Consider the following 24,319-nt stretch of genomic DNA (forward strand, 5'->3'; position numbering starts at 1 on the left):
AACTTTAGTTAATGGTGTAATGCTGGTTGCTGGTATGCTGTCAATATGACAATGACCAGATCATTTTCACTGACTATTTTTGTTAGAACCCCGTCCGCCACGGGGAAAAAATAAGAACACACCGAATGTGCCAAGCCACGCCTAACCTGAAAGAGGTCGCAAGTGTGGTTACATTTTTTTCAAAACTTGACACAGACAACACTTGCTGGATAATTTCTAATGTGAAATCCAGAGCTGGCCAGGCAACAGGTCTCACATGTGCTTCTACTCACACACTGACAGGCTAGAGGTTGTAGGGACGAGTTTTATTTGGTGTGGTGTGTAAAATGTTTAAATTAAAGGACTTTGGACAGATAAATCAAAACTTAAATTACATTTTTATCATTACAGTGAGAGTAGAGTACCAAAAAAAGGTACTGTTGGTTAACCATTGCCGAACTCCAGGTATCGGTTAAAATGTGAATGGGACCCACACTACCATCCTGTCATCCCTGAACATAACCACCTTCAATATTAAGGGCTATCATTACTTCCAATTCTATAGATGCCATTATAGAGATGGAAAGGTATAAAAAGCAACAACTTTGCTTTAAACCATTTTAGGTGACCAGGACAAAACTATGACATTTCAAGATAAATTTAATTTCATGAAAACATTTTAAAATGGTGCATTGCTATTTTCTCCATTAACAAACAAGAAATACTGGTAAGCCACTTTCTAGTTGTCTCTGGCAGGACTCATTTATTTGTTTCTAAAAAGGAAATAAAAACAAAACAATGTTTTATGTTAGTGACATTATGTGAAAATTAGTTGGTTCCATTGTAGCATTCTTCAAACCCACATTATCAATAATACTGCTGAGGTTCTGCTTTTTAATAAGTAATGTTGTGTTCAAGTGATACAAAACACAATGTAACAGCCACTACTGCTGTAGCCGTCTAAGCATACAGATCTTATCACTGTAACAAGCAGCTAAATGAGCAGACATCAGACAAGTTTAAGTTTACTGGCAGCACAGTTAAAAATATCCAGATAGAGACAGCTAAAGAGAGAGGAAATGCCTGCGCCTGTTGATGCCTAAGTACTGTATATGTATGAGCTTGTGTATTCATCTGTATGTCACTGGCATTGATGTTGTGTTGTTCTGCTCTCATCAAAACCCAGTCAACAAAAGCTGTTTTTCCTGCTACCTGCCAGTAGATAATAGCTCTCCACAGGCGGAAAAACACCACACTTTCAGTATTAATAGCTACATTTTCATGAATCAAGGCATAAGCGCAAGCACTGGCACAAGTTCGTTGAGCTTGCATGGTTGGCCGAGGCAACACATATTTAGTTATTTTGAGACCAAAGATGTTATCACAGCAGTGGTGCACACAGCATGCTGCAGGTGTAAAATTGTTTGACAGGGGGAATAAATTACCAGTGTTTGTTTGGCATCAATCATGACTAATCAAATCATCTCCTCTAATTTCTTTGAAGAGCAGTGCTCTCTCCACAATGCACCGACTGTAATGGACGAGGAGAGTCAAGATCCGCTGCACAAAAACAGCTACTGCTAAGAGGAAATTGATGTCCTTGTCTGGGTGATGCAGTGTTGGAAGGTGCAAATCTGGAATGAATAATAATAAACAAAGGGAAAATCTTTCCTGCTTCTTCTATGCAGGGCAGGGTATTAATGTGTTGCCTCTGCAAGTTAACAGGGACTGAAACAAATCTAAGGGATATGAAATGAATGCATGAGTCACAATGTCCCTCTTAGGTGGACATGAAATGTCACATCTGAGTTCTGTATTCGGAGAAACAGGAAGGAATCAAACACTCGCTGGTTTAATGTACCGCCTGAGTTTCTGAGGCAAAATGTGACGATGTGAGATGATGAAAGAGAAACAGTGGTTACCAATGTTTCAGGGATAGGATGATAGCTGACTGGGGGAAAAAACAATACATTCAACTTGATTAATGTTGAGTTGCAAGAAATCCGTTGCAATCAAATTCTTGATACATTATAAATTGCATATTTTTTGACATTGTAAAGGATAAACTATGTGAGCTTGTTTTAAAACAATAGTCAGGTGCCAGCTCAAGGTTATAGTGAATTTATACCTTAGTAATGTGATGGGGACAAATTCCACAAAATTCCTTTTCCTGTGCCAAAATACATTCTAAATTTTATCGTAACTTTTGAATTTGAGGCCTCAGCAGTGAGTTAGACAAATGAAGTGAGTATTTTCCAATGTTATTCTTTTCAGAACTAAATTACTTGTTTTACCGCACCTCCAACGGAAATTATTGTTAGGGGACTTCTGTTCTTTACAAAATTTGACTTTAAAAGATACTTTGATGATTTGATGAACTCAGACTGCTGAAGTATATATTACATTGAGAAAAAAACTTGTTTTTGTGGGGAATGAGGACTGCAGATTTTGTCCCCAACCTCTTCCATTGGAAGTGCATTAGGAAGGCTTGTTTTAACAACTAGCATGGACAGAAGGAATATTTACATCAAGTATAACCTGTTTCAACATACATATGGGAATGCGAATATTGCTTTACCAGTAGTCTGTAAATGAGATTGGCCGGAGAATCGGAGCAGCTGGGGCGGTATTGCAGTCACTCTACCGCACCGTTGTGACGAAAAGAGAGCTGAGCCGCAAGGCAAAGCTCTCTATCTACCGGGCAATCTTCGTTCCTACCCTCACCTATGGTCATGTGGACTGGTTCATGACCGAAAGAATTAGATCGCGGGTACAAGCGGCCGAAATGGGTTTCCCCAGGAGGGTGGCTGGCATCTCCCTTAGAGATAGGGTGAGAAGTTCGGTCATCCGTGAGGGACTTGGAGTAGAACCGCTGCTCCTTTGCGTGGAAAGGAGCCAGTTGAGGTGGTTCGGGCATCTGGTAAGGATGCCACCTGGGCGCCTCCCTAGGGAGGTGTTCCAGGCACGACCAGCTGGGAGGAGACCCCGAGGGAGGCCCAGGACCAGGTGGAGGGACTATATCTCCAAACTGGCCTGGGAGCGCCTCGGGATCCCCCAGTCAGAGCTGGCTGATGTGGCCCGGGAAAGGGAAGTTTGGGGTCCCTTGCTGGAGCTGTTGCCCTCGCGACCCGATCCTGGATAAGCGGTTGAAGATGAGATGAGATGAGAGATGAGATGAGTAGTCTGTAAAGACAGCTTGCTATAGCAGTTTTACCATAATCCAGAGGTATACAAGTGCTGATTTCATAGGCAGGGATTAAAGTTAATTCTTTGTTTAGACATTGTAATAGGTATGTCAATGCACCACACATTAAGCATATCATTGGCATCATTGGTCATCATCATCCTAACTTTCATAAAGGCAGTATGTACTTTGCTTGTATCACTGATCCTATATTAAACTGATATTGCTTCTTCAAAATACCTCACATTAGTTCAGTTTATCATACGTGCAAATGCAATTAAATTCAAGTGTGCAAATGGAGTTAATGCTCTTGTGTACATTCAATATCACATTACTCCAGCCATTCAGTGTTAAGAATTCATCGACAGCTAAACTTAATATTTAATAAATAAAGGCTATAGACCAATATAAATACTGTGGAATCTCCATACCAGCATTCACCTCATTCCATGATTCTGCTGTAGAATGCACTGGTTATAGCCTTCATTCCATGGCAAGACTATAAAGCACACAGTACTTACAATACTGTTCAAGCGCTCATTTTGTATGAACAAAGTTCATGCCTTCCATCGCAGCATGTGGCAAGCTCCATTACACATCCACAAACATCACCCCACAGCTTGTAATTAGTTTGTTAATAATTTAAGTACCAATGTTTTCATGTTTGTGTGTGTAGCTGAGGATGGAGAATCATTTTTTTATGAGCGCATATAGTGTGTGCAAATGAGAAAAGATTCATTTGAATTTGTCTTTATCAATCCCAGTGAGAATACATTAAATCAGGAGGGTGTGTTTTGTGTGTGATTGAAACTAAGTATACACACATACACACACCACATGCCTGTGTACAGTGACTTTATCAGATCGACTAAATAATTGATGTGGTAAACTCAGGAGCAAAGTAGTGTGCATAATTGCATTACATCACTCCTATCTGCCATTCCTGCCATTAACTAAACAATTGGTCCCAGCACCTGCCCTGGTAATTAAAACCTTAGAGATTAATCATGAACTTCCCCCCTTTCAGATGACGCCTCTGCATGTACATGGGCTCCATTTGACTCAAAACATACAATTTTCTCCCATAAAGTCTTGAGCAACCATTCAAATTGGGTGACTGACTTCTGAGGAAACATATCCTGCAACAAAGGACATTGTTGCCTCCAGGCACACACACTGTTATTTAATCAAGCTCCTTTTTCTTTCTGATATTTCCTCATTACATTTGCTGGTATCTTAGTGAAATAGAGAGAACTAGGCAGGTGGCTCATGTAACAAGTGGTCACCTAAAAAGGAGTTTAGCTCGGATGTGCCCTGTAGCTTGTGCGTCCACATGTCTGAGTGTGATTAAGCTAATGACTTGCACAACACATTGTTCAGTAATTACAAGCAGGGAGATTAATCATGAAGTCTACTCACATGGCTTCTCAGCTGGACATCAGTCTCTGCTTTAGCCTCCGTTCATAAGAAATGTGTGAAAATGTCACTTCAGAGGAACTTTGGCTACAATTCAAAACAACACATGGAACTTCTCTCACAGTACTTTACTCTCGTTCCTTTCCAACACGCCCTCTTCCCTGTTGTTCAAGTGATAGTGAGTTAAATGAGTTCATAGATGCCAACTAAAGTCAAGAGTATTTCAGGGCAAACCAAACCTAACTGGAGGCAAGGGCAACAATGACTAAGCCATGGTGGCTCTAGCAGCCAGCCTAAATAAGTCACTGTGAGTGTGCAGGGGGTTGAACTGAGGGAATTGACAGTGCTGCTGCTGTCTTGTCGGTATTAGCTCAGCAGGGCTAATTACGCTATTAGAGTCTACATGCCCTAAGTGACTGGACACACATAAAGGACAGTACATGTGTGCACACATACAAGACCATACACATGCACACACACCAGCCCAGTATCCCTAGACATTGTGTTCATACTGGATGATTTTGCAGTATATGTTGTATGTCCAATGCCCACATCAGTGCAGGGAGCGGCGTGCCCTTTATGTAGCAAAGAAAAAGAAGGAGGTGTACTGTAATTGATGAGCATGTGGCATGTATGACTTTCATGCCAAAGTGCAAGTTTGAAACAATGAGTACTTTTTAAAACCACAACCACTACCGTCACACTGGTGTTTTACTTGCCTCAGCTTTACTATACCTTGACCATACTGTAGCTTGTAGCTGCACCATTAATGTTGAAAATAAATAATTTCGAAAAACTGCATTAAATGTGAAAAATGTATTTGATGTATTGTGATCAATAATTTTGTTACACTGAGTGCCGAGTCTGAAATAACACAAAATCCCAAATCACAGAACAAAAAAAGTGTTGTTTGATATTTCTGTGTGTAATGTATGGTTACAGGTAGTACACACAACTGCATTTTTATGAGGACTTCCCCTGTGGTTACAACTTAAAGACTGAGAGCTAGTGTATGTAGTTTTATTGAGTATATTGTTAACAAGGAGTCTCCAATGATTCACTACATCATACTTAGTGCGTTTTGCCTTCCTTACATCTATCTCACGATAAACTGCATCCCACCCTGAATAACAACTGAAGTGATGCCAGTCTTGAGAGGCTGGGTAAAGATGGTGCAAACTCATCCTCTGCTGCTGAGAAAGTGAAGCCAATTGAATTTAGCCCACCAAGAATCCTCTAACGTGTTCTCCTACTGAGTGTGAAAAAGGGAGCAAAGAGGCAAAAAAAGATTTGTCTGACATTTTCCTGTGGAGTCAGTCTGGTTGCTGCTCCCTCAATACTCACGGATGCTCTGTAAGTGTTGTTTTAGTGTAATTTTAGGAACATTTTACGTTTAACAAACCTCAGGCTAGATTTTTTGCTGTGTGAGTGAGTTGTGAGTACGGCAGCAGGTTTTTCAGAACATGATTGCCCCAGTATTTATTTGTGTCTGAAGTTTGACCTTACGAGTTGTCTTATTAACCATTCGCTAAACCCCACCACTCACTGCTACTCTGTCAAACTGACCATGGAGCCCACACTGTCACTTATTGCACTTCCTGCATATTGTCTATTTTTTTTTTACGCTATGATTGAAAGGGGCGGGACTTAGCAAAGGGTCAATTAGGTGTCAAACTTGATTGGGGATAATTGTATAAATTGATTGTCAGCTGATGACATGACCTCCGGACTTGGTAAATGGACTTGTAAAGCACTTTGCTAGTCTTCCGATTACTCAAAGTGCTTTAACACTACATGTCATTCACCCTTGCATACACTGATGGCAGGGGCCACCATGCAAGGTGCCACCTGCCCATATTCATACCCATTCAAACACTTGGCAACACACCACCGATCCGCTCATTGAAGGACGACCCACTCTTCCACCTGAACTAATGCAAACTTCATTAAGTGCATAATTGATTAATATAGTTATGCGTCAGATGTTTCAACATTTGAAACAATGTTGTCTGTCAAAAAATAGCTGTTTTCACAAGTACTGAGATACAACTCTATATTGATATTTAACAACTATAGAAACAATCATATGTGGAATTTATACACTGAATATTAAAAAAAGTATCTGGAAATGACAAAATAGAGCTGAGCAATGTACTTATTCCAAAAAATATACTATTACATAAATCATGGTAAAAGAACAAACCAATACATTCTAATGTTGAACGTTTTCTAGTTTGGCACAGTATGAAATACATTAATGTACATCACCCTTTTGTATTACAGAAATCATATACAAAGTCTATCAATGATTGTTAATAAAAGGGTGACAGTGAAATGCTACCGTACTGCTAATTTTACATTTGAAAACAAACAACTTCAAAACCATTTTTATAGTGCAGAACTCTGCCAGGTGTGTCTGCGATAACCTTTGCTTTAATGTTTGATTGCATGAATACATCTTACAATTGGCTAATCTCCTGTCTAGGCTGCAAGTGTATCAGACGTGTTTTTCACTCGCATGTGTTATACAAAAGATATGCTCTCATTTTAATCCAAGCAGAAATCGTCAAAACCGTTATGGATATAAAAGGCCAAAATTACATAATATGTAATTCCCTATAGGTGGGAAGCAAATTGGGATGATTGCGGAATGAAAATATTGCATTTTTGCATTGAGAGGAGGAAGTTGATGACTTACAGGCATCTGTTAAGGACGCCCCTGGGCATCTGGGAGGCTAAACAACTTAATGAAAAAATGGGCAAAGAAAACCAACAAACATAGACAGCCTAGCTCCCGAGGTGTCCCCGAGGACCCACAAATAGGAAATGTGATTTTTCATGAAATGTCAGTGGCAATATCTGTTTTTATTAGATTCCCCTGCCACCCCTTGCATAACTCATTCCAAGTAAATGGTTGTATATTGACAATACATACATACTGTATGTCTTGAAATTAGATTCAATGATATTCAATGAAACATACTACATATTGATAGATTTAAAAGTGGAATAACATGCACACAGTAAAAACAGGTCATTGATTGATCCATACATGAATATTTAGCAAATCATTAGCAATGGATTCATTTCCATAACACTAGATATTAATCCATACTCTCTGGTTACAGAGAGACTACACATGCTCTAAAAAATATTTCCAAAGCCTGAAATTTCATGGCATTTGTGTGAGCCGACTCAGATGTAACGTTGGTCTCAAAGAAGACCTTCCCTGTGGTAAAGACCAACGCTAGGAAACATTCTGAGGGCTTCAGAGAGCAGAGAGAACCTGATGTGAACAGAAACATCCTCTACCTGTCTGTCAAACTCTGATTTGGTATCCCTTGATATGAAGTCAAATAGTTAATCATGCTAAAGAAAGAAAAAAAGCAGGATTAAAACCTTAATGATCACTTTACACAATTTTGCTTTGCTACTACTTTTCTTATTTAGTTTTTTTCAACAGGTGCTGAAAGACAGAAAAACAATCTGTCTCCGGTGACACTTCCTACTGCCTTTGATTTACAAATAATTGTCTTTTATATTCTGATATTGAACTGGACAGAGGCAGTGTGTGTATGTGTGTGTGTGTGTGTGTCTGTGCATGAGTCGTTTATGGAGTGAGGGCTCTGCAGTGTCATAGAAAATTGACAGTGTTGACGAATGTAGCTCTAATGTGGTTCTTCTGACTATTTTCCTACATGTTCACTCCCTGTAACACACACCAGCTCGTAGCAGTGATGTGTGTTAGCATAAGCAGTCGCTTATTCGGCTGGAAGAAAGATGGCAGATGCTTTTTCACTTTACTAATGAGGGAATACCACCCATAACAAAAAGCTGCACCATATGGTAGTGAACAAGGATTTTAATGTAATATTATGCAAATCTTCTCTTGTTTAAATGTTTTACTCATGTAGTCCCATGTCTGAATCAATAAGAGGATGTTCTGTCATTGTGTGAATTGATTTCACCTAATATATTTCATTCCTTCATCTCCTTGATCTAGTCAATTAAATGCTATTCATAATTAGTTAAAACATTGCTTGTCTGTGTGGTATTTCCTATTAGAAGCTATACTGACGCAAATTCAATTATTTCTACTCTCTTGAATCAATACCGCTTTAATTAATCTATCATTATGCTGAAACAACTTCCAACAACACCAGAAGTTTACACCGCAGGGGAACAATACAATTAAAGTAACCTTTTATTTGTACCTATCTTACCAATCAGAAGGTCTATCAGGGGGCATGTAGACCTACCATACATGCCAAGTGATTTGTAAATGAAAGTCCATTTTATCCTCAGATTTGCCAACAACACAGCAGAGACAAAGATAAGTTCCTCACTGAGCTTGCTGCTGGCTGTCGAATGGTCCAGGCGGGAATGTGGCAGGGGCGGGAGGTTGTTTTTGGCCCAGATACATTCAGAGAAGGCCAGACAGTGACATTACGCCAGCCAGGCAGGACTCGAGGGGCAGCCACGTTAAATACCATCTCCCGGAGCACAAATGGCAGGGAGTTTGTTGTGGTGTTTGGGGGTATGTGGTTGTTTGTGTGCCTTGGTGTGCCTTGAAATGTGTGTGTGGCAGTCTGCGTCTTTGCTTTTGCATATCTAGGGCCTTGTACTGCCTTGTGCATAAACACACGCACGCGCACACACACACACGCACGCACGCACGCACGCACGCACGCACGCACGCACGCACGCACGCACACACACACACACACACACACACACATACTCAAGTAGAGCACAAACAAACACATACTGACATTACTCTTGCAAAGAGACTGGTGCTGTGAGTAGAGGACATTAGAAGAAAAGCAACAGGTTGATGCTTAATTATCCAGCAACGATGCAACATGACTGAGATAAACATCAAACAAAATACCATCGCTGCGGAGATGCTTTTGTAAAATCAGGTGAAGGTGGAGGAGAATGCAGAGTCATTTATTCAACAATATTCACGAAAAAGTAAAGATTTGTTCTTGGTCTTGTTGCTACAATAAACTTTGAACCTGTGTTGATTTGAGGCATCATATGCAAAACCAACAAAAATCCTTAGCTGTGCTGTCAGAGCTGTGAAACACGGAGCAGACAGGAGAATGACACAAAACATGTCTTGCTCAAAAATAAGAAATGACAGAAAAAGATACTGTTTCAAGTTGAAAGTTAAATTAACTTTGTCAAGGCTCCAAATACTGGAGGGATAAATAGATTCTCTCACACAATAGGAGAAGTCAAGATCAAAGGGAAAGATCAGAAATAGGCTGCACTAAAGATCCAATATGCATTTATGAGCCTGTAAAGCTGGAAATGTCTCTGAGTTAAACTAAATAATGTTTTCATCATTACTGAAACACATTCTTCCAGAAATGAGTGCACTGCACTGCAGTTTTATAATCTCCTGGATTCAGTTCACGGCTCGAGAAGAGACTAGCTTGCACAAAGGCAAACTATTTGTTTTCAATACTTTTACCTGTTTGACTTTACTTAATGTTTAAATAGCCTTACAATAACCACATGGGGCTGTGTATATTGATGTTAAGTTATTAACCTCCACCCTTTTTTCCTGACAAATCTTCCTCTCAGCTGCCTGTTCCTGAAAGTTGACAACCGTGCTTTGAATTTAAAACAAGCCACTCATAGACCACGATGGGATGACAGTCTGTGAGCTGTTTTGTTTACCTCTCCTACCTATTTGTTTCAATATACAGTACACACACACACACACACACACACACACACACACACACACACACACACACACACACACACACACACACCAAAGACAAGAGGTCTATACATAAATAAATAAATAAATAAAGAGAGTGTCAGTCAAACGTTTGGTGGACAGGGGAACTAGTGACAGGGTGTCAGCGGCCTGCTGACTGTAGGAGAATAATAACAAGAAGGAAAAAGTCCCATTGGTTACCAACAGACTCTGGCAGGTTATGAGACTTTTGAACCATGCCCTCTCAGCTGCAACGTCTAGTCAGTATCAACCGTGGTCCAGCAATCTGCCACAATTTCCAGAAGGAGAATATCACAGTGGTTTCTGCTAGACTTCGTGCTATTGTGTTAAACTATTCAAACTGCTGGTGTAACAATGCCAATGACTTAGCCATAAATTATATTAAACATACTATTTACTATTTTAAATGGTCCAGTGTTGACGTTCAACACTGGCAATATATGTTATAATGTAATGGTTATGGTTACATATTCCAAACAGACTAGTTCCACTTGGATTAAAAATCTGTTGATATCTATTAGACATTTGAGAAATAAAGTGTTATTATATTTGTGCAATGGATGTCTATGATATATTGTCAAATAGACCTTAAATGATTCAACTCTACACAGGTATTTTATTAATTTCTCTCAGCAATGCACCATAGAACAAATTAGTTTTTTGTCTATGCTGGGCCTATTGTATTTCAGAGCCAATTAGGACTGTGTTATATCCACACAACGTTTTTAGCCACTTGATACCTCAAGCCATATGTGACTGGGGAAACATGGGTTATTCTTTTGATTGAATTCCTTCAGCCAATTTTCCCATTAGAGACTGTGAAGTTAGACTGTTCCATCAATTTGAGCTGAAACTTAAACAGCAATTTGCTTTAAACACAAACTTGATCATTACAATTGGAAATTCATTCATTCACATATTTTTTCAATTAATATTAATATCTCTCTCTCTCTCTCTCTCTCTCTCTCTCTCTCTCTCTAAACCATTCAAAATCTGCAACAGTTTTTTCATTGCTACCAGACTGTACAATATTGCAATTTAGTCATACACATTTACCTATTCTGAAGGAGAGCGGGCCACCAGAGGTTCTTCTCACCCACATGGCTAAGAAGAGCAGAAGCGCCCAGGCTGTGAGCATCTTCTATGACTCCTCATGGGTCCTGCCCCGGGGGTGCCCCTGTCACAGCCACCTGAAAAATATACAAAAAAGAGCACACCATTTATGCATCAACCAACATGAAGAGGGACACACAAAAGCCAGAGCTGTGCAGCAGACTGTTTGAACTGCAGATATACAATGTTTTTCCTTATCGCTCTCTCTCTCTCTCTATCTGTCCATCTCTATTGTTGCATGCTCGGAATCTGTTAGTGAGGTTGTGGAACAGCTGCTTAGTGAATCTGAGGCCAATGAAAGAGTTGATTACTTTTCTTGCGTCATTGCTGTTTTTTCTGTGTTATTGAGTAAGAGTAAGTTTGCTTCTTGGGTTTAGAGGTTATAGAGGGAAAGATGAGCACACAGGGACCTTCCATAATGCGCTATTTGGACCCAAACATTTGTTCTGATGATGGTCTAGACTAAAACCCTGACTTTATTCTTACATGCATGCATTGTGCTTAAGGCCATGTCCACAATAGTATGCTTCTATTTTGAAACGCATATCTTTTGCTACATTTACACTGAGCGTCCACACTAGGCCGGAGAAAACGTATAAGTTTGAAAACGCTCCTGAGGACGAATACGTTTGAGAACTCCGGGGTTACCTCCAAGTGTGGACAGGTTGTAAACGCATACGTTTTAAAAACGATGATGTAGACACTCGTGTTGGCTACTTTATTGGGTCTTAGCAGTCTTTCCCTAATTCGTCACGCTTCTATCACGTGTCCCATTATCAGCCCTGCGGAGCGTTTGAAGTCACGGTTTGTGGATTTGAGGACAGCGATGGACACAAAACGGAGGACTTTCCTTTTCTTATCAATGCCAATTTTGTTCTGCACAACTATTCACACACAGAAACTGTGATTCCTTGAAATTATTTTTAGATACTTGATAAATAGAAGTCCTGTTCTCTTTTTATCGAGGTAAGTCTTTGCTATATAATATTATTTATTTATTAAATAAAGTGAAGGCATGGTTGGTTCTGTTTGGCAGGGACAGAGGGCAGGGTCTTGTCTTTTGTCAGTGTTTATGTTGCAGAAAAAAGATCGTTTTTATAAGAAGTTGAGAGAGGTCAGTCACTACAGGTCAGTGCAACCACATTGACAGTATTGTACTGGAAATAAATGAATAAAGGACTCTACCTTGGACAGGACAGGACAAACAAACTCTCTTTTGACTCATCTTTCCAAAAATAGGAAGCCAGTTTGATTTGTTAGACGCATGGAGGACAAAGCATCCAAATGTCAGACAATACACCTGTGAAGATGGCAGGCAGCAAGATTAGCGCAGCCAGACTCAATAGACTAGGGCTTCTATTTCCATACAGGCTCAAAGCCAGCAGAGGTGCAAATGTAGCCACAATGTAATTTTCATCAGCAGGCAGTCCACTCCACTGTGTTTTTTTTTTGTTTGGTTATTTCAGAAATGTTAGCACATTTGTCTCTCGAGGTAGTGGGTGTTTTCTGGATTTGGGCAAATGTTTACCTGGAGCGTCTCAGCTGGCCACCTGGACTTCACTAAAGGACAACAATCAAAGAGGGGGTCTGGAGACCTAGGGGAGGTCTTGCAAGAACTGGTGGCAGCTCGCCAAAGTGTTATGAATGTTTACAACAACACAGTGGACAGAACAGAGGAGTTCAGACTCCTATGTGCAGTGGAAGAGTTTTTATATTTTGTGTGAGGAACCATTGTTTTTTTTTCATTTGATTTGTTTATGGCCTGAGGTGTGTACTTCTGCAGACTTGTTTACTGGCATGTACTATAACACTGTTGAAATGAATCTCAGCAGCAGACTGGTAACACAGATGATGTCATGTTCCACAGAACTAGAAGTATTTGGTTTTGATGTAAGTTACTTATGTACAACAAGGCCATGCGTTTCTCTGGGTCTCTTGAATCACATGTCTGTCACTGCAAAATCTGTTTGATGTCGGAGAAGCCTATTGAAGGTAGATGCCCTGTAATACATAGACAAAAAACTTCATCAGAGAGCAGATTCATAGCTACAGTAGCATCTCATAGTCCTAGATAATGTATACCTTGTACTCTAGCTGTGTATGAAAAAAGTTCCTTTTTGTTCATTCAATATCACCAAGCCTTTTGGTTCTCAACTACCAATTTTAAGTTCTAGATAGGGGAGTAAAGAAGTGCATTCAGCCCTTTCTAAACAGTTAGTTTGAAACCATATGAGCCGGTGGCAATATGGTAATACAAGTTTATGAGAATCATTCTATGCAACTCTCTGGGTGTGTGTATTTATGTTTGTAACCATCCTTACACCCTGAAAAGATTCACTCTGCAACTGCCTGTGTTTTTACTGAACCTATACTAAAAGGAAAGAGACAAAGCTGTTTTTTGGGGACAAACAACAGTGTTGTGTTATATATATATATGTTAGATATTATTATATTTTCGGCATAAGAAAGTATGTCAGGGTTAATGACACATACTGGCAACCCTTTCGATGTGAAAACCATGTGAAATAACAGTTTACATCAGGATTATGTCAATCTCGTCTGCCTAGCGTTTATTTTGCTGATAACGTTTGCTGGCTCACTGCCTGTGATGGACAATAAGACGGATCATGTGGGTCCCTACCTTACCGAGTTATTGCTTATGAGAGCCCTGGGGAAGTGTTGGATCTGACTGTCAACACATCAAGATCATTTCACAGACCTTTCCTAGCAAAACTATGCAAATATCAGCGGTCACAAGCCTTGCCCCGAGGTTCTCAAAAAAGGAGAAAAACATTAAAATGAAAGTTATGTTCCAAAATTAATTGAGTACTGAAAATTCCAAACAGCTTGTATCGTTATGCACACAGGAGGATTACTTTGCTTTATTGTTCAATTAGCCTGACTCTAGAGCAGCAACAACATCAAGTACTCTCATCGAACTAACAACTGATGGCCCACACTACGTTTTATTACAGCAGCACAGGAAAGATGCAACTAGAGAGAAGATATCTCGAGATTAGCTTGATATTAACACACACAACTGCAACATGTTTGATGGACTCAGCTGGCACAAACACACTATTTCATTTACTTAAATTTTAAGTGAAAAAAATACTGTATACTGCTCAGATACTGTATGTAGCGGCAGCCTCCTCGCTAAATCACCATTGAGTAGAGACAAAAGCATTGGCAGGCTTTAGATCGGTAGTCAATGTAATCCGTAACACTAATGGCTCTTCATTGTGATCAGCTTGTTCATTTTAAAGTTCAACACAAATTCCAATAAACTCAATACAGGTGTAAGATGAAGAATGAGTTTAATGATTGGCATTGTTTTTCAAAACTCATGAATCTTGTATATCAATTTGAGTTCAGCATCTGAACTGAAACACGCAAACACAGATTGATCCATATCTCTATACTGTATTGCAACTCTATTGTAGCAGAATTGCCTAAAATGCACACTGCCCTTTTGAAACATACAGTAGATATTGTGATTCCAAGACACATAACACACGAGTCAACAAGTGGTGCAAACTTAGGGCAAACTTAAGGCATTGCGGAAAAGGAAATAAATTGTGAATTACCTTGGTATCCTTAGCTGAATATCACTTAGATATTTCTAATCTGTGCCAACAGAGTTCACATGCACTAACTATCTGTGTTTGAAACCAACAGATCGCAAAATCAAGTATTGTATTTATTTTTAACTTTGATTTTATAGAACTTTCTCCTGTATTGTGTGGATATGGACACAAAACATGATCTGTGTCGCAATATTTCCTCCTCTCTCTCACTCTTAGGCTTTTGACAGCCTCTTTAAACTCCCTCCCTTCATACCTGAAGTCCAAACATCCCCACCACCATATGACCATTTTAATTATTTCTAGGCATTATTAAGGCAGATTTGGTTCATCATACATTGCCTGTCTGGCACCGCACATAAAAAACAAAAATTCTAGATTTGGACTGGCCACTCCTGCAGTATTTATTGATATTTTTAGTCACACACATTGGACAGAAGCCTCCTGACAATATGATTCTTCCTGAGCGCCAGAATCGACAACAACTTTAAAAGTCCCTGCAGAGACTGGGTTGTGGAGGAATGAAGAGAACAATAGCACAGATTACTTTTACTGTGAGTTGGCATGAATAGACAGACAGGCAATCATACTGTATAGAGTTGTGCCCATTGCATTTTCACTATAAGCCTCCCCTGAATACTGAATAGGCTGAGGATCGTGAAATAAAACCTGGCTATTGTAACACTTCTTTTGTTTCTTTCCTCACATAAAAGCCAGTGCAGGCTGAGATGGTGAGATGAAATCAGAGAAAAGGGGACTGCAGTGTAATCATAGCTGTTCTGAACACGGCTTTAAAAACAGTGAGAAGGTATACAGTATAACACAGACTGTACACTGTAGTTTCCTTATTCTAAAAGCCTTTTAAAAAATTGTATTTGACTTTAAAAAAATATGGCTAAGGGGGAATGGAGAGAGAAAACACACAACAAATCTGAAGCTGTGTTGATCATATGTGCCGTGATAGAAAACATGATATTAATGTTGCTCTACATGGATGTGTAAGAAGGCAACTGTTTACCCATAACCACAGCTTGTTTATTTAGGTTTTTTTCTTCCCAACAGCTATAAATAACTCGCAATACTGAAAACATGTAATTAGCAAGAAATAAATAAAATAAAATAAAATTAAAATTAATGTTTTAGTGCATATGTAAAGAACTGGAACAATAGGCAAAAGACTCAGATACATTGGAAGGACTGATAAAGGACATTATTTACAATATTTAAGAATGGCATAACATACTTCCTTGTGACTAATTACTAATATATCTTTCTCAACTTGCTGGTCCATGCTTGTTCAATAGAAACACAGTAATTCACGCTCACTCACAGAAAATCAATTTGTGGTTAAATCACATTTTTATAAAAGCCACAGGGTGACACCGAAAGTCTTGCAGCACAGACTACTGTTGAGTATCAGTGTCATAGTTGATAAATAGGCCATTGTATTTATACAGCGTGTGGAGCAGATACAGATACAACCATTTTTCCTAAATCTCATTTTCAGATCTCAACCCGCTGCTCCCTGTGTTGTGTGAGAATGTGTGTGTAGAACCGGGGGAAATATGCACAGTATTTCTATATTTGCATCTTGAAAGTAGATTAAAATAATCATTGACAAAAGGTTCATATTGTAGGATCCAACTTCTGCACTAAATGACTAACTGCACACTTAAACACACTCCTAGAGATTAAAACATGCTGTACTGTATAAATAAAGTACAGCAGTTTTTACTCTGACCCTCACACCATATACTACACTGATGGGGGTAATGGCTCACAGACTGACTGAAATGGAATCTGACCTTAGATATTAATCATGTTGACCACCTGTCTATAGCACTAATTCGTTTTGCATCCCATGACACCAATCTGGTATTAATCTTTTTCTCTCATTTAGCCCAATCGGCTAAGACCAAAAGTTAAACACTCCACATCCAGTAAGAACCACTATACAATGTGAGACAATAAGACAGCGATGTTGTCTGCACTATGTCAGCAGGGCAAGATGAGCAAGATCAACGATTGACAGACCAGGATGGTCTGACAGCTGTTTGACTTGCCTGTCAGAGCACCAGTTAACACAATCCAAATATCAAAACTGTCAATCAACATCAAACATTATGTAATTCAATTGCCAATGGCCTATTAAAACTGACAGATTGAACCAAAGACAAGTCAGATGCATAATGAGACTCACATATTTGCATATATTCATGTCCTGTTGCATTGGGAGTCTCAGAACTGGCACAAAAGCAACTTGTAGATGGAAATAAGTGATGTGTGACCAATGTTCAAGGAGGTTTTAGAGACAAAAATGAATATGCATGTGATATGTATACTCCTTGGGTGACTGTTTGCAGTGAGTTCATAGAGAACATCTGTCTGTCTATTTGAAATGTGTAGACATGAGAGGAAAACAATGAACTCAACAAAGGAGAAAGTGAGAAGGTATTGGTATATGGACAATACTGTAATAATGTGTTCCAGCTCTGTTGTTCGTTTCTCTGAACTGACCTCAGAGTTTCTACTCTGGAATGAACCGGACTGTCACAGCCAGCACGATGCTCACCAACATCTCCCAGCAGTAAACACACATTTTATTAACACCAAATCTCAGCAGTCTCCCTGTCAGGGGTAATACAAGGTTGATGGAAACTACTCTGAAGCAGTTCATGAAATAGAATCTTGATATCTAGGAGTAGTGAATCTGAGAAAACCCGGCTGACTTTACACTAATCTAAGGGCGTCATCACATTTTCTGACTGGTGGGGAGCCCAGGGCATTTGCAGACTTTGCAGTGCTTTGATTACCAATATTTTAGAGAAATTACAAGTTTGTATTGTATACATAAGACTGAGAATATATGCGTCAGGGGGGGGTTCTATATTGTTCTGCAGTTATTTAACTTTTTTTTTTTTTTTCTCAACAATTCAACTGTATCAGATATGGTTTGGATGCCCCACAAAAATATAAATTGACCTTCTACGTTTTACTGGGCTTATAGATCTTTTATAGCAATGTGTGTACACAAGTCCCCAGTGTATTCATCTGAAGCACATCCAGCACCCATTGTTCTGCCTGTCACTGTACTTGCTATCTTTGTTACAGTAGCTGAATCAGCCCTGCCATCCTGGAGCTCTGGGTTGCAAACCCTCCTGCAGTCACATCAACACTGCAAACGTACAGTCTAGAGAGAGAGTAACAAGTGAATACTGTAAAGCATTTGGTTGACCAATCCGAAAACATTAATAATTCATTTTCCAAATACTCAAGATGGAGTCAGAAAGCAGGGAAACTCAATTGACTTGATTGGGTGCAAGTCTAAAATACAGATACAAACACACTCATATTACTATGTTTTTAACTGTGGGACCCCAGACCTTTTTGTTTTCCAGGTCTACATCCAAAACTCTCATTAGCAGACAACATTGTTTTGCATTATACTGTCATTCACACAATATGACAGTGTCAGGAACAAAAGGCAAAACGTGTATCAGAAATGTGCATCCGTAACATCAGCTTTAACTTGTAAAGACTTAAAGCAGTATGAAGACAGTGACACTGAAAGTATGGCCAAAACTGACGCAACTGCCTTCAAAGACAGGGGTGCAGAAAAAGGCAGAGTTAAGGATGATCTCAGGTGAGCCCGGCCAGTCAATATATAACGACTGATTCGAAAACCGGTATAACAAAAAAAAAAAACAGTCATGAGCATATGTGTCATGTCAGTACAATATGTGCAACATATAATCACATCATCAGAAGATCAGTGGTTTGATCCCCGGCTCCTCCAGTCCGCTATTGAAGTGTCCTAGGGCAACATTCCAACATCCAAAATTGCCCCCGAAGGCTGTGCCATCGGTGTGTGAATGTGCATCAGTGTATTAAACTGTGTGTGAATGGGTGAATGTTGGCATGTAGTGTAAAGTGCTTCATACAGTCTGCTAGAAGAGTGGACCATAGGCAGCTACAAAACATTACAAGGGGAGGAGAAAAATTGAGACAAGACCAGAGATGGCAAGGTCATCAGAAGCATCCTCCCAATGCCCTTTGCTTGCTTATTGCCAATCAGACCACAAGCAGATGGGAGTGACTTGGCAGGTAATAAAATGCTAACCAAATACTATGTCAATAAGGGGAAATGTGCGGATATAACCTTGCTCTGCCCAGCAGCCATAGACTTTCCCACTTCACTTCTGTCATCGCAATTGAAAATATTCTGTAAATCACATTTACAGTTGGCATGATGCCAAAAAGTCAGAATTAAAGAATTAAAAATGTGGAAATTATAATTGGACCAACGCAATGTCAATATTGTATTCTGGTTGTCGATTGGTTAGAGAGGACACCCTATGCATCCTATAATATAAATAAGAAGCACTTTTAAATAACACAATGCTAATAACTACTATGGACATGTACATTGTACGTGTATGCACTTAAGCATTAAAAAACCCAAGAGAATACAATTAACAGTCAACTTGAATTCATTATTGCACTCACTTCTACAATTGTGTCTGATTGCTGCAGTGTTTTGAATTTCCTGGAGGTGCCCTGTGAAATTGCATAGGCAGAGCAACCTCACAAGTGGCCTGTGGAGAGGCAGAAATCAGTGTAATTTCAGGAAGAGAAGAAATAAAAGGAAGAGAGAATGATGGGGGAGGGCAGAGCTGAATCGATGATGAATGGACGTGGAACAAAAGCTCATCTTATCTATCTCCTCTCAAGTGTCTACCACTCCTGATGTGCACCACTGCTATACCACCAATTCTCTGTCTGTTACGTATATATGAGTGTTATGTGTGTACGCACACAGGTCAAACTTGGTGTGTGTTTGACCCTAACCTGTGTGTGCATTGTCTTAGTGTGTATGATGCCCTTCACACTCTGTGCTAAATGACTTAGATCCACAGAATTCTCCAGGGGGATATACACTCTCAATCATACTGTACAACACTGCAACACCAAGGGCAACTAAAAGGGAGGTAGTGAGAGAAGCTGAAACACAAGTCATAAGCAGACAGGCGGTGTTGCCTGAAAATCAGTTCCTTGGCAAACTCTGGTAGCTACGGCTCCCGGGTGGCACAACACATTGGAGGGAAACAAACTTAATTTCAAAATCAATGCCTCTCAAAATCATAACAGCTTGGATAAACAGCTGTAAGGGTCAAATTGCAAGATAGGTTCGTAGGTGTTTTATATCTCTACTTAATTTTAGTACAGAAATGTAGCGCATCATTCTGATGACTATTATTTATGCATTTATTGTTGCTAATGAGGGACCAAGTAGAGGCCATGTAAGTGAAATAATGAGCAAGTTATTCAGAGTATTTTCCTTATTATCATCAACTATTGGTGCCAGCATTTAGTTGATGGTCTTATTCAGGACCTAATAAGACTGTGTACACAGGTGCACAGTATTGCTGAAGGATCTTTAACGACACACAAAACTGCTGTGTGTGGTCCTATGTAGAAAGTGAAATGGCAGAACTTCCACATGTGTCTTAGTTAAGTCACAGCTACCAGTCAGCGAGTCATGTTACAGTAGAAACACTATAGTGACCTTAGCACTCAACTTTTCATACTTCAACTTTGCAATTTCATTGCATAACCACAGGCATCATACATCAGAAAATGGACTTAGTTCAACACTGCATGTGATCTTGGGAGTTGTATTTTAACCTTCATTTACTTTATCTATTGCAGAGAACGGATCTGTTTTGTTAGCAAAGCTGCGACACTCACAGCTTCCCAGTACCATCACAGGTTTTTCTTCCAGCCCCTGAGCAGCTCCATCTAAGCAGTTGAGGAAGTTAAATGCCTTGCTCAAGGACACATCCTGTGGTGGAAATGAGAGAGGGGGCAAGTGGTGCTCATCAAAAGCCCTTGGAGAAACAAAGATTAAAAAAGAAGCTTTATTAATAGTACATAATTGTGCTTGATAGACCTGAAGTGCAGTCCACAATAGATTCTGTGAAAGTTAAAAACGTGTGCGTTGTGTACTGACAAAACGTCGTTCTCCTTCTGTTGGTAGCTCCTCTGTTTCCTATGTTCACTGCATTGCGGGACAGAAGCGCTCATCAACACCGCATACTTACATCTTTGACCATATTTAATTTTGTCACGTTTCCACTGTGAACCCAGCCACGGACTAAACACAACATTTCACAAACAGGCATATTAACTAAGTTGTGTAAAAGCAACTGTAAAACTGACCATCAATACCATCAATCATAGCATTCACATACAGCACAGCGTGTTTCTATTGCATGCGTGTGCTCTTTGGTGTACTGTGCTTTGATATGTTGGTGTCTGCATTTTGTGAAGTTAAATAGTTGCAGTGTGCTTTCATCCCCATGTCAATCTCTCTCTCCCTCTATGTTTGTCAGTCAGTCTCTCCCCATCCTGCTGAAAGGCCTCAAGGCCCTGTGTGCTCTTCCCCTAATGAGGTACAAGCCAGAAATCCTTCTAATGCCCCAATTATAGGCATATCTATGTGCTCTTTGGTTATTTTCTTCGCCGTGTAAAGCCACAGTCATTAAGGAGACGCTGCTCTTACCCCAGCACTTTCCCATGATATACACATCAAAATTGCACCCATTAATATCAGACAGTTACCTTGCACGCCAGCTGGATTTTAGTAATGTCACAAGATCACACGAGAATCATGGGATCACATATCACACAAAAATCCATCTTGTTAGGCTTTAAGTTATGCGTTGTGTCCAGTAAGCAAGAGCATGGAGCAATCAGCATCCTGTGAGGAGCTACTGGTAGCTATGGTGTAGTTTAGATGTGTTCAAGTTGACACAGAGAGGCGCCCATTCATTCAAAACAACATTGGCGGCTCCTAAAGGGTTAGTGTGGTTGCCGCAATTGCATCAGCATTAGAAATAGAGAGTATTTCCATCTTTTAAAAATGCTCAAAAGGCTTTTATGGATGGAAAAGACATTTTTGCTCTTCCCTCAACTGGCTTCGGTAAGAGTTTGATTGACAGATGATTCATCCAATTACCTGCCACGTATTCTTCGAAAGTGCTTGCCCTTATCCAAAAAGTTTCCAATGACGGATTCTCAGATGGTTCTATGTTAAAAACCCTCTGGCGGATCAGGTAAATGCTCACACTCGACCATCAACCTGCTCATTTTTAGCACATATTCAGCGTGTTGGGCTTTTGTTTATCTTTGAAAATGACTTAAACATTGATGAATGGGGGACCCTCGGGTGTATAAGGTTAAACATCCTAATATTTTGAACAAAATAATGCAGTGTCCATCAAATGTTAATTTTATGCAGTGTATAGCACTATAAAATATGATAACTATTATCATCCCAACCACATAATCATCAGCAAAATTTCCTCTAGCTCAATATTGGTATTTCATTTTTGTAACAGGGTGACCAGTGGTGAAGCGATGAACAGAGATGCATGAAATCCATTTGCTAAGTCTTGCATGAAGGAAATGAAGGAGGATGGTCTTTGCAACAGTCAGCTTGCTTATGGAATCAAGAATGTTTTGATTGAATGTTTTGTTGTCCGTTCTGTAATTCAATGGGTTTAAACCATAATGCCGATGTGGGTCAAGTATCTTATGTAATTAACTAAAGGCTGTTTATCTTGGCACTTGGACACACAACTAATTACTGTGCACTGTATCTGCAGCTGAAACTGTAATGACGAGTCAGTGGCAGGATGCCTGATACTTCCTATAAGATACCACTCTATTGCCTACAGAAAATTCATTTTTCTAAGTTAACTATAATGTGCTGGGGAGGTGGAAATGTGAACGGTTTGTTTTGAGATTGTTAGCAAAAATGCCACTCATCTACTTAAAAGGCCTTAGAAGGTGCCCTAGTTAGCTCAATTAATCAATTTGAGGTTGAGCCAATGAAGTGCACCCTAACTATGTGTATCGGCAGAGTAGAACAACACCTGCAGCCAGTTCTGCTGAATGTGCCTTAACAGCCATTATCTGACACATTCCAGACGTAGCCATGTTTTGTGACTATATACCACAGGTTACAGGTCTCTTGCGATATAAGTCAAGTTAATGCCCTGCATTAAATTGAATCGACTCAGTACACCACCCATCAATGAACTTAATGGAAGAAGGAAACCAACTCAAGCGGTAAGAACATTGTATCCATACACAGTTCTTGGAGGTATCTATGGTGTGTAGGCATCATATTAAGCAGCTGAGCTAGTCATCCATCCTGGAAGCCTGGCTGGAAACAATCACAGATTTAACCTGCCTCTGTGGCAATGCACAGTCGGGGTGAGAAATAGCTTGTACCTGCAGGGTGGTGGATAATGGAGGTGAGCGTCAGATACAGCAAACAGTGCTACAGCAGCAGCTCGTATCTGTCCTAAACCCAACCAACTCTGAAATAATTCAAGAACCTGTACAGATTAATAAGAAAAGCTATGTGAATGCCAACTTCTTTTTAAGATACTAAAGCAGCTCAAGTGATTGTGACTGCTGCTTTAGATTCAGATAGAAAGTCTTGCTTTCTATTTTTACAGTACAACCAACAAGCACGAAGCACAATGTCATGTGTAGGACAAGGACAATTTGTTCCTGTAAGCACACTTATTTGTCTTTATGCAAAATATACTATGCTAACATGCCTGTATTAAGTGGACAATAATAGGATGGAATGTGTGCCAATCACATAACAAAAATAGCTCACCCAGCGGTAACAGCATGGAAATTGACTTTTCAAGTAAAAAAAGAATGTTGTCTGGGAGGTGGGGAGTGGATTAGTGACAATAATTCTGTCATTAATTGTGATATGATGAAATCAAGTGATAAAAATGCCAACATGAAATAAAAAAGGCTTGTAAAATAAACTTTTGTAATAACATTTCTGAAAATGAAATAAACAAATACTCATAAATAGCAGTCAAATTCCACTAAAGAATGCATTTCATGAACGAGGCTCAAGTTACCATAAGATTTTTGAAAAATATAGATTTTTTTCAGAAAATGGGTATGTTACTACTTTAAATTATTCTATCTGCCTTCCAAAGTCAGCGAGACATTTTTCAGGCATGACTGAATGATAAAAACAGCTTGTGTTGTTGATAGAAATAGCTGCTCAGTCAAAATATAGTTCTATACAATAAACTCACGTCCACAATGACAAATGTAACTAAATGGCTTGCAGATTCCTGCCTTCACCTGAATGTTAAAAAGACTGTTTGTATGTTCTTCACAAAGAGGGCTTGCAAAGTGTCACCGGAGCCAGATGTTTATGTTGCTGGTGAGAGGCTACAGGTAGTG

The 24,319-nt window shown here is 39.6% G+C and overlaps 1 protein-coding gene across 1 annotated transcript in view; it reads right to left on the reverse strand.

Moving 5' to 3' along the window:
- Nucleotides 1-24,319, reverse strand: part of grik4 (glutamate receptor, ionotropic, kainate 4) — a 286,850-nt gene that overhangs the window by 137,541 nt on the left and 124,990 nt on the right. The window contains exon 3 of the mRNA XM_068710683.1: nt 11,391-11,524. Coding sequence (XP_068566784.1) covers nt 11,391-11,472 — 82 coding nt within the window. The 5' untranslated portion in view covers nt 11,473-11,524. The remainder of the gene's footprint in view (nt 1-11,390; nt 11,525-24,319) is intronic.

Source organism: Cebidichthys violaceus, unplaced genomic scaffold, assembly GCF_023349555.1.
Source record: "Cebidichthys violaceus isolate CVI_PGR_0920_01 unplaced genomic scaffold, fCebVio1.0.p SCAF_1, whole genome shotgun sequence".
Lineage (NCBI taxonomy): Eukaryota > Metazoa > Chordata > Actinopteri > Perciformes > Stichaeidae > Cebidichthys > Cebidichthys violaceus.